General features: G+C 39.4%; 2 protein-coding genes across 2 annotated transcripts; both read left to right on the plus strand.

The window, feature by feature from the left end:
- The first annotated feature begins 3,136 nt into the window (after positions 1-3,136).
- Positions 3,137-5,465, plus strand: LOC131024322 (NEP1-interacting protein-like 1). Its single transcript, XM_057953826.1, has 5 exons — positions 3,137-3,552; positions 3,773-3,924; positions 4,251-4,334; positions 4,455-4,619; positions 5,090-5,465. Exons 1-5 carry the CDS (start codon positions 3,405-3,407, stop codon positions 5,210-5,212), a joined length of 672 nt encoding a protein of 223 aa, XP_057809809.1. The 5' UTR covers positions 3,137-3,404; the 3' UTR covers positions 5,213-5,465.
- A 3,932-nt stretch (positions 5,466-9,397) lies between these two features.
- LOC131025884 (uncharacterized) lies at positions 9,398-10,235 on the plus strand. Its single transcript, XM_057955664.1, has 2 exons — positions 9,398-9,592; positions 9,651-10,235. The coding sequence occupies exons 1-2, from the start codon at positions 9,398-9,400 to the stop codon at positions 10,233-10,235; spliced, it is 780 nt and encodes a 259-aa protein (XP_057811647.1).
- The last annotated feature ends 528 nt before the right edge of the window (positions 10,236-10,763 follow it).

The following is a 10,763-nucleotide window of genomic DNA, read 5'->3' on the forward strand; positions in this document are numbered from 1 at the left end:
GGTGGAAGACACTCCTAGATTTGTTGAAGGTCAGATCGTGTCGTGCGAGGAAGAGGTGTCTGCCTTGACGCAGGCGGTCGACATCAAGATCGAGGAGTTGTTGGATGAGTTGTGGCTCGTGAAGTGAGTGCTCAGAACGGTGGAGCAAGGCAGGCCGGTTCTGAAGGTTCGTGTCCCAGAGCCCAAACCTTTTGAGGGCGCTAGGAGTTCGAAGGAGTTAGAGAATTTTTTATGGGACATGGAGATGTATTTCAAGGCATCTCATGTGCCCAATGATGAGAAGGTGTCGATCACTAGCATGTACTTGATGGGTGATGCGAAGCTGTGGTGGCGTTCGAGGCCAAGTGTCGGTGCTGGTGGAGACCAAATGGAGACTTTGACGTGGGAGGCGTTGAAGCGTGAGTTGAAGGAGCAGTTCCTTCCGGAAAATTCCTCGTGGGTGGCGAGGGATGCATTGCGAAAGTTAAAGCACACGAAGTTCGTTTGAGTGTATGTGAAGGACTTTAGTTCGTTGTTGCTTGACGTGAATGACATGTCGGAGGCGGACAAGTTGTTCAACTTTATGGCAGGACTGCAGCCGTGGGCTCAGGCTGAGGTGAGACGGCAGGGAGTTAAAGATGTGCAGTAGGCCATAGCTGTTGCTGAGGGGTTGGTTGATTTCACGCCAGTTGGTGATTCCCATGAGTTCGAGAGAAGGAAGACGGACTCGAAGAAAGGGAAGGAAAATGAGCAGTCTGGCGAGGAAGTAACCAAGGTGCCAGAAATGGCAGCGACAGTCCCAAAGAGAAATCGGGGATGTTTCATTTGTGAGGAAATGGGGCATCGAATGAGGGATTGTCCAAAGCGGGTGAATGCGATTGTTGTTGAGAGGGCTGAAGACAGCGAGATCGTGGGCCCGAGGATGAGTACGTTGCAGTTGATGTCTGCAATTCAAGTTGAGTCCAAGAATGAGGCCGATCAAAGAGATGGTGGTGACGGGGTGATGTCAGATGAGGCCATAATTTGGTTCGGGAGTATTCGTGAAAATGAGCTTAGAGAATGGGGTTTAATTCCATCAACGACGAGGACGTCGTCGAATTTTGGTGGGGGTGGTTTGTTAGACCCTTGAGAAGCGAGGTCCGAGACACGTCGAGTCCGTACGACGTACCTCGACAGATTGGCGTTAGGTTGTCGAGAAATGGGGCAACAGAACCAAGTGTTGATGAAAAGCAACACATCATGCGGGTGAGTACCGGGCGAGACACGGATGGTCGATGTTGAGTGGCATCGGAGGAAGACCAGACCAGACCAGAGCAGAGCAGACCAAATCAGCTCTGGATGTCAGCTCTAGATGTTAGTTCTGGAGGTCAGAGCAGACCAGCTCTGGAGGTCAGAGCAGACCAGCTCTGGGGGGGTCAGAGCAGACCAGCGTGGGGAGGTCAGAGCAGACCAGCTCTGGAGATCAGAGCAGACCAACGCGGGGCGACCAGAGTAGAGGGGACTAGGTCAGCTCTGGAGATGTCGATGGCTGGATCAGTGGGAGCAGAGTGAAGCAGTTGCTTGGGCGCCAACTGCCACGACCCACGATGGGCAGTTTTAAGTTAGTGGGGCGAAAAACTGCCCGGCAGTTAGTCTCAGCTTTGATAGCGGTTTTTAGCCTAATGATGGGGGTTGTCCATCACATTTATATATTGTAATTGGCTGTGAACGTGCAGAGTGTAGAGTGTGTGCGCGAGCCTTGAGCATAGAGATAGGTCCTTGTAATTTTATTGTGGAAATAAAATTAAAGGTTGGGGCATGGTGTCCCCGTAAATCATTGTGTGTTGCTTAAGGTTGTTCATGTTGATGTCCGCTGCGTGTGAACTTTGATTCGTGCATACATTCAAGAGCCTCATACAATCTAAGTGTCAAACGAGTATTGGTGAGGGAAGAAGCTGGTCGGATTGTGGGAATTCGGCGCTGCACGGGGCGAAAAATTCAGAGTTGAAGGAAGACCCTGTGACACTAACCAAGGTTCCAAGATTTTTTATTTTTTTTTAAGATGTAACGTTACAAGAATTTTAAACGCACAAAGCATGCAAACATCTTGAAACACTTGAAACCATAGACAAAGTCTCCAAGTGGTCAACCAACAAGTTAGATTAAGGGCTGTATTGGTTTGGGATTCTGTTGAATTTTTTGAACTTTAAAAAATTTATGAATTTTCATAGATTTAGAAAATTCATAGACTTTATGTAGAGTTTGATTGACTTTTTTTTATTGTCTTTCATAGATTTTCACGAATTCATAGGAATTAGGAAGGCAGTAACCCAGCACCGCCTGGAGCCCAGCTACCGCTGAAACTGGAGCAATCCAGCGTCGGCCGATGCCCAGCGACCACTGGAAACCGAAACTGGAGCTTAGCAACCGCTGAGATGCTCGATGCTCAAAGCACCAGCGCTCGTTGGTCTCAAGCGAGCGCTGGACTGAAGAGAGGTGTAAGAATCTACAGAAATCTCGTGTGATGAGGTGAGATTTCTTCTTTGTATTTTTGAAGGAGAATCCATCAAAATCCATAGAGTTCTAAAATTCATATACTTTTGGATACCTAAGAATTTTTTAACACTTTTTAAAATTTATATTGAATACCTCTAGATTTTTAAATACTTTTAAAAGTCTGGATTGAATACCCCCAAACTTTCAAAGTCAAAAAAAATCCTATAGACTCTACAACCAATACACCCCTAATGCGTGAAAGTAAATGATAAATATAATATTTAAATGTATTTATAGTATTAAATAGCTAGATTAAAGTATGTTTAATTAAATAAATTCACTATAACTAATTAAATATTTGCATGCTTCTATAAATTCAGTATAACTAATTAAATGTATATTCATGTCCAGCTTAAGAACGTGATTTTTGCTAATATTATTAAAGATTTTAATGATAATTATTTTGAACATGACTCAATAGCACTGAGTCACACAAAAGAATAAGAAAGTATTGAAATCGATTTTGTTAGAAAATTAAACAAATTTATCATACCTTAATCAGTAAGTTTGTCCACATTTAATTATCCAGATATTATTGTTTTTGGAGGGAAAATTAAGATATTCTTAATGATTAAGTTATTTGACAATGATTTATTAGTAAGTTGAAAAATGAAACTTGGAAAAAATGAATAGTGTTTGCAGCATGCATGGGCGCAGCACGTGTGTGGTAGATCATGAGCTCCCAACCAGACTTTAATGCTCAACTTCTTTCCTCCTATAAATCCCACCCACATTTCTTCATGCTTTCATTCACTTCAATTTAATCCATCGCCAGATTTTATTCCAATTCCAACCGCTTAATAGAAAAAGGGGTTCTCACAATTACCGCCAACACTCTCTCTCTCTCTCTCTCACAAAACAATTCCATCAAACTCTAAATTCTGGGACTTATGTTGATCTGCTATCAAGCGATGAAAAGGTGGGCTTCCGCCGCCGCGCCTTGGATTCACACTGAGCTCAGCCGCTCCCAATTTGTCTTCGTCTTCGCGCTGCTCAAGAAATTCGCCGTCGCTCTACTCACTTGCATTTTCGCTCTCGGTAAGTCTCTTTCCGCCGCTTCAGTTTGATTGGGAGGTTTTGCTTTTGAAAAAACGCGCTTCAATTTGATTGGGAAGCTTCGCTTTTGAAAAAGCCCGCTTCCATTTTCATCTGTAAATAGTCTCTTTGCGCATGCACACAACCTGTTCGACGAAATTCCCTCTCCAAGAAGGAGAGTTTCTCCATATTTGCTAATTTCGTCTTCAATTTGTGTATGTAGGTGGAGCTATCGTAGGCGTAATTAGCGGAGCGCTGAAAGGGCAGACCACCGAAACCGGCCTACTGCGTGGGGTTGGTGTAGGGGCGGTAGCAGGGGCCATCACGGCCGTGCAGCTCATGGAACTCATACTAAACGGGGAGCCATTTTCCAAGGTCATATTCTTTGCTCCCATTTATTTTATTGAAAAAAAAAATAGTACCTGCATTCTGTAATAGCATTTTATCTCCATCAAATACATTAAATCCTCTAGGGCAGGGCTCCAGAACGAATTACTTCCATCACGCTTTCTGGGCTTTTTAATTGGATTCCTAAGCTACCTTAGGCCTTAGCCTCTTCATTTTATTAGGTTAGCCATCGTCCTTTCCTTTGTAGTAAATGATGCTTTTATTCGCTTTGTTGAAGAGAGAGGCTTTCACATAAAGCTATCAAATTTGGATTACCAGAAAATTAAAGCATGGGTATTTTGGTTGTTTTTCAGGCGGCACTAATATGCAGTCTTGTGAATGGGAAGATATTTATGGAATGGGTGAGCCCTGCTGTATTAAAAGCATATCAGTGGCAGGTATTTGTTGATTTTTGCCCCCCTACTTGAGTAGTGTGTATTAATAGGATGACTTCAATTTTGTTTTTTCTAGTGTGTTAGGCTAGGGAGGTTCATCTAACTTTGTTTGAAAATCTTCAGATTAGCACTATGGAGACAGGTTTGAGGGAGATTTCAGACATTTTTGAGGTCAATACAATCAGGGGATTATCTCAGGATACCATTAAAGAATTACCAAGCTTTGAGTTTAATACTGCAGAGACGGCTGCCACGTGTTCCGACACTAGTTGTGCCATTTGCTTACAGGTACCTCTTATTACCATTCTGTATTATTACCCTATTCAAACCAAAATTGGAATATATATATATATCATTTTTCATTTTCTGTTTCTCTGGGATATTTATTAGGAGTATGTGCTATTTTTTTCAAACGGCCTTGTGTTTGAAACTTAAGCGTACTTGAAGCTCAATTAATGTTCATGAGGCCGAGGGTAAAACAGCCAAGATTGTAAAAAAATTGCAAGAATTCAAAAAAGTACTCCCCATAATGTGGTCCCTGATGGAGATTAATAGAGAGCGAGCTGTGATTAATGGCATTAATTGTGTTGTTGAGTTTAATTTGCCCTACATGTTTGAAACCAGGCCTTGGATCTCTACACGATTTTCTACATGTATCTGGTTTTCTCATGTGAAATTGATGTTTATTCTAATTCTAACATGATTGTGACAACGTAGTTCCATTTCTAAAAACAAGTGCTCACTCTATTTCTTGCTAGGATTTGAGGGATGGAGAATCCACGAGGTTGCTACCGAGTTGTAGGCATTTCTTCCACATACATTGTATAGATCAATGGCTCAGCCGGCAAGCGACCTGCCCGGTATGCAGAAAAGACGTTTGAGGACTATCAGAAGGCGAAAAAAAAAAGTGGGAAAAAATGAAAATCAGAGCCCTCGACACAACTAAGGGAATCGAAAAAAGAGGCGAAAACGATGCAAGGATGTCTGCTTCATGATCTGGGACATTGGATAATTTGGATCCAGTTCTGCGTAGTATAAATGAGTTGTAACAATAGTTTGTCTGTAAAGAAAGGAGACATCTCTTCTGTATGAAATCTGCGACGCCCTATGTTGATAAAAGCTTTTCTTTTACTACATCTTGCTCCAAGTGTCAGCTTTGACCCAATGCTCATGAGGAATGATCACATTATGCTCTTACATTTCTTGTAGTTGGTAGTGTCAGTATATTGTGTGCTTGGCTTGAATTGTTAGAAAATAGCACACATATGCAATCAGAAAAATGAAAAGAATATACGAGAATTGATTTTCTAGTTCATCATACTACATTTAAAGCATGCTAAGTTAGAGATTTTTTTTTAGTACTTCATCCGTCCATGATATCGTTTTTATTTTTATCATTTTGGTCCATCCATAATATCATTTTTAATTTTATTTGTAGCAGTACGGTCCATAAACTCCACTCACAATAATAATGAGTCACAAACTCCACTCACAACAATACTCATAATTATCAACTACTCTCTCTGTCTCATAAGAGTGTGCCCTTATTTCTATTTTGGGACGTCTCATAAGAGTGTGCATTTGCCATTTTTGGACACTACTCCACCACTAACTCCTTATTTCTTACTCTTATTTCTTACGTCTCATAAAGTGAATCATTTTTTCAACTCTCAAAATATATTCATCTAACATTTTATTAAAATTTTGTGCCCCAAAAGTGATGCACAATCTTGTGGGACGGAAGGAGTACTATTTACCACTTTTTTAAAACTCATGTCGTCCACAAGGTGAAAACGAAACCGTGGGCGAAGAGAGTATAACTTTTAAATATAAAATACACTTGAGAACAATTATTTAGACTCCCTCCGTCCCATTACAAATGTCTTAGTATTACTTTTGGGCACGAAGATTAAGAAATGTATAATTAGTATATAAAGTGGATTGGTGAAAATTATTTAAATATTAAGTATAGAGAGAGAATATGTTGTCAAAAAAGAATGGAATATTTATAATGAGACATTTTATTATGAAAAATGAAACATTTAGCCCACGTTTGGTTGGATGTTTTTAGAGGTTGGAAAGGGAATCAAGTAATTGAATCCATTACTTATTGTTTGGTTTGGGTAATGAGATAATCATTACCCTTACTTGAGGGTAACCCAATCACCCAATTTGTTACCCCTCAAAATAGAGGGGAAACAAAAGAAAGGGAATCCCTTACTAATGTTTCATTTCCATTGTTACACCAAACACTCAATAAAAGTAATGGTTATTGTTACCATTCCACTCATTTATTAGATTTCATTCACTTTCCATTCCTCTACTTGAATCAAACGAGCACTTATAATGAAATGAATGGAGTAATAAGAAGTCTAAGCCTTAATCCTAAGTTCATTAGGATTCCGCCAGGATGAAAAATAAACTGGATTAAGCCTATTAAAATTTCACTAAGACCGAAAATAAATTGTATAAACTATTTAAATTGTTTTTGTTACGGGGGCCACCGTCCCCACACCTCGTGCAAGTGGGCGCTGCCCCTTGAGATGTAAGTTGAATTATCGTGACGAGCTTTGATTTTCAGTGCCTCCAAACTTGATACTTCAACATGAATAATTTTTACTTCTTATCGTGTTTAGATCTTATATTTATTTGTAAACAATTATGTATATAGATCAATAAAATCAAAAATATAAGATGATATATACTTGCTATTCAAAGTGCGCACTCAATAACCGATACTTTAAATTTATTTATAGTGAAACATACATTGAGTGGGTGGGGGTCAAAAAGGATCACCTACCCACTGTGGACAAGCATAATGTGCTCACCACCACTGATGTGACAATCTTAATTAGAGTAAAATAATTTTAATTATAATAAGATATGTTAATTCTCTTTTAAAATTAAAATTGTCACATCAGTGATGGACGCATTATACTTGTCCACTATGAGTAGGTGATCGATTCTGGGGTGGGGGTTATGGGTCCTATGTGATTGATATTCTTCATTAAGAGAAAATCAAATGCACCAATCACGTTAACTATGGGATAAATTCCATTTTATTAACTGTTATTTTGGTATAGGTGATGCTTGCCATAAAAGAACCTCTTTTGCTTTTCAGAGAATGATGAGCTGATTAATTTAGTGCCTCTTAGAGAATGATGGATTGATTCACTAACTGCATGAGGAAACTATTCTCCTAACAGCAATTCTCAATATTATATGATTTCTGCGGTGATTGGTTGTGACATTAAATACTACATTAAATAAACTCATGTTTCCATTTATCAGTTGTAAATATTTTCGAACTTGATTAAATGCATCGTGGGATTCATATCTCTCAATATCGACCTTATCTATTGTCAGAAAAGGATAACTCATCATTATTCTATTTCCTCCGTACCACGAATCTTAACACGTATTCATTTTTGAGTAGTCCCACGAATCTTGATACATTTCTAAATAAAGTAATAATTATTATTTTCTCTCTCATATTTTATCATTTTTATACTTTATTAACTACACACTTAAAACATTAATTTACAACTCTTTAATTCTCGTGCCGAAATCAAACATGTCAAAATTCGTAGGACGGATGAAGTACCATATGTCTATGCACAAATTTTACTCTTGTGAATAAATAAATCGGTCGGAGAATTAATTTCTACAGTCTCCACTCCACTAGGCTCAAGTTCAGGAGGGGCAAAATTTAGATGACACAAAATGAGAAGATAAAAGAGAACCAGGGGAGAAAAAAAAAAAAAAAAAAAAAAAAAAAAAAAAAAAAAGTTGGAATGAATAAATATTTGTCGAGAAGAAGTAGCTAGCACACGCAGACACAAAAGGCTGAAGCTTTTGGGCCAAATAACCAAGTTCCCCGGGCTGATTATGAGGCCGGCCTTTTTGACATCCGGAGATGATACAAGTTTTTTTCAGAGATAGGAGATGATGATAAAATAAGGTCTAATATAAAGGAAAAATAGAAATAAAAAGGGTTAATTGCCTATAAAATATTGAACTTTCGTCCAATTCTGATTTTGCACACAAACTTTGAACTATAGTGTGATAATTACTAAACTTTAGATTTTATCTTATTTTACTACTAATCCAAATTTCGGTCAAATATCAAGCTAATATGACGTGCCAATATTTGACGTGACGTATCTATTGTTTATTTCTTAGGGTTAATTGCATGAAAATACACGAACTTTAGTCACTTTTTCATTCTGCACACCGACTTTGAAATTTACATTTTAAACCATGAACTTTGCATTCGTTCCATTTTTTCCTTAAAATTCACCTCCGGCCATCGGAAATCTGAGGTGGCACCTTTTGGCGCCACGCGTATGTGACACGTCATTAATGTGTGCTGACGTGTCTTTAATTTAATACTCTCTCTCTAATACTCTCTCTCTATCTACTTCTCTCTCTCTCTTTCTTTTCTCTCTCTCTCTAATATTCACCTCCTTCCCCGCGCTTCCCTCGTCCCACACAACTCGAGGCCGCCGCCGCCACTGCCGCCGCACGGACCGCCGCCGAGACCCGTCTCCACGTCGCCGTAGACGACGTCAAAGAAGCCCACAGAAGGACTCCAAACCCAAGCACCGACGCCAGCAGCAGCTTCGTTGTTCTGAAGATTTGTTTGCACGGAAGAAATCTGGTAGATGTACTGAGGCTTACTGGGGTACTTTAGGAGCAGCAGAACAATGCTAAACTCCAAGGTTTGGATTGCGAGTATTAAGTATGCCTGTGCTGCAAAGAATCAGACGAGGTCAATCATATAAATATAAAGATCCGAAGAAGGAAATACATCCTCATAATCATATTCCAAACTACGAAAGAAGTTTATTTGCTACTGACATGAAATTTGGGATCTAGATTTAGATTGTATGCTAAAAGAAGTTAGCCATTAGATTATCTAAACCACTAGAAGATTATTGTGCATGCATGTGTACTAATTTTAATATTACGGCGACGTTGATTTAAAGGGTTTTCGTTGAGAGTTAGTGCAGACGCTAGAATCCATGAAATGGTTACATTTTTCTGTTTCTGCTTGAGCTTTAAGAATGGCTAGCAAGATTGTTAAGTGTGTGATGAAGTCTGTGATTAAGAGTAAGGGAAATCGTTTAGAAGTGAGATGCTCGATAGAGGATGACTACATAATTGTGTCACGAACAAAATGGAGCATCAAAATAGCATCTATTGAGATAGTAGGGAATTTGCTCATTGTTCAGAGAATTGGTAAAATTGGTATTGGTATTGTATCATCTTTTTGTTTCTTCATCAACTTTTCTCTTTTGTTAATGATCTTATCCATAGCCTGCAGTTGCTACCTTCTTGTACGGAGCTGCACACGGTGAGGGGAGGTGGCTCGACACAATCAGGAGGGAGCTCGGCTACTTCAAGCAGAATGCAGATGGAAATCAGTGGGTAGGCAGCCTCCAATCCGAAACTCTGCAGCTGAAACCCGATGAGGGCCCTCCTCGTGCTGTTCTGACGAAAGGGGTCGTTGTCGTTGGAGCCACACAGTGGGTCGAAAACTACAACGTCCCAATATTCTCGACTGACATGGCTGTTGTTCGGAGAATATCAAAGAGAATCACCGGCAGAGGCGGCGGGCTTCCATCCGTGCAGTCTATGGCTCTTGCTCACGGTAAAGGTATGATCGAGGTGGATTGCAACCTGTTGGATACGAGTAAAGCTGGTGGCGAGGATGTGCAGCGAGCAGTCGAGTGCCTCGCCCGGGAAAAAGGTATGGATGTCGGAGAGGGATACTATACCGATCTTTCTCAGAACCAAAAGAAGTTTATTTGCTTCTTTGACGTCGTCTATGGCGACGTGGAGACGGGTCTCGGCGGCGGCCTCAAGTTGTGTGGGACGAGGGAAGCGCGGGGACGGAGGTGAATATTAGAGAGAGAGAGAGAGAGAGAAGTAGATAGAGGGAGAGTATTAGAGAGAGAGTATTAAATTAAAGACACGTCAGCACACATTAATGACGTGTCACATACGCGTGGCGCCAAAAGGCGCCACCTCAGATTTCCGATGGCCGGAGGTGAATTTTAAGGAAAAAATGGAACGAATGCAAAGTTCATGGTTTAAAATGTAAATTTCAAAGTCGGTGTGCAGAATGAAAAAGTGACTAAAGTTCGTGTATTTTCATGCAATTAACCCTATTTCTTATTAATAAATAAAAAAAAGCACACAAAGCAAATAACCCAAATTGTCAATAATTTAATATATCAAATCAAATAATAGTATTTTTTTAATTCTCAAGTTTAAATCATTTTTTTTCTAATTCACTATTACACAACTAATTTCTCCAATATATAAAATAGAAGTAATTCAAATAGTATAAATATATATAGTTTATAAAAAAAATAATCTTTAGATAATGAAATTTAATAAACTTTATTACTTAGCTAAATAAATTTT

The sequence above is a fragment of the Salvia miltiorrhiza genome, chromosome 5 (genome assembly GCF_028751815.1).
Source record: "Salvia miltiorrhiza cultivar Shanhuang (shh) chromosome 5, IMPLAD_Smil_shh, whole genome shotgun sequence".
In the NCBI taxonomy this organism is placed as follows: Eukaryota; Viridiplantae; Streptophyta; class Magnoliopsida; order Lamiales; family Lamiaceae; genus Salvia; species Salvia miltiorrhiza.

What these genes read in the sequence shown, in the direction of transcription:
- LOC131024322 (XM_057953826.1), top strand. Translation starts at nt 3,405, where the DNA reads ATGTTGATCTGCTATCAAGCGATGAAAAGGTGGGCTTCCGCCGCCGCG. An exon ending in CACTTGCATTTTCGCTCTCG is followed by an intron (nt 3,553 to 3,772) that starts GTAAGTCTCTTT and finishes TTGTGTATGTAG; the next exon opens with GTGGAGCTATCGTAGGCGTA. An exon ending in ACGGGGAGCCATTTTCCAAG is followed by an intron (nt 3,925 to 4,250) that starts GTCATATTCTTT and finishes GTTGTTTTTCAG; the next exon opens with GCGGCACTAATATGCAGTCT.
- LOC131025884 (XM_057955664.1), top strand. Translation starts at nt 9,398, where the DNA reads ATGGCTAGCAAGATTGTTAAGTGTGTGATGAAGTCTGTGATTAAGAGT. An exon ending in GTAAAATTGGTATTGGTATT is followed by an intron (nt 9,593 to 9,650) that starts GTATCATCTTTT and finishes TCTTATCCATAG; the next exon opens with CCTGCAGTTGCTACCTTCTT.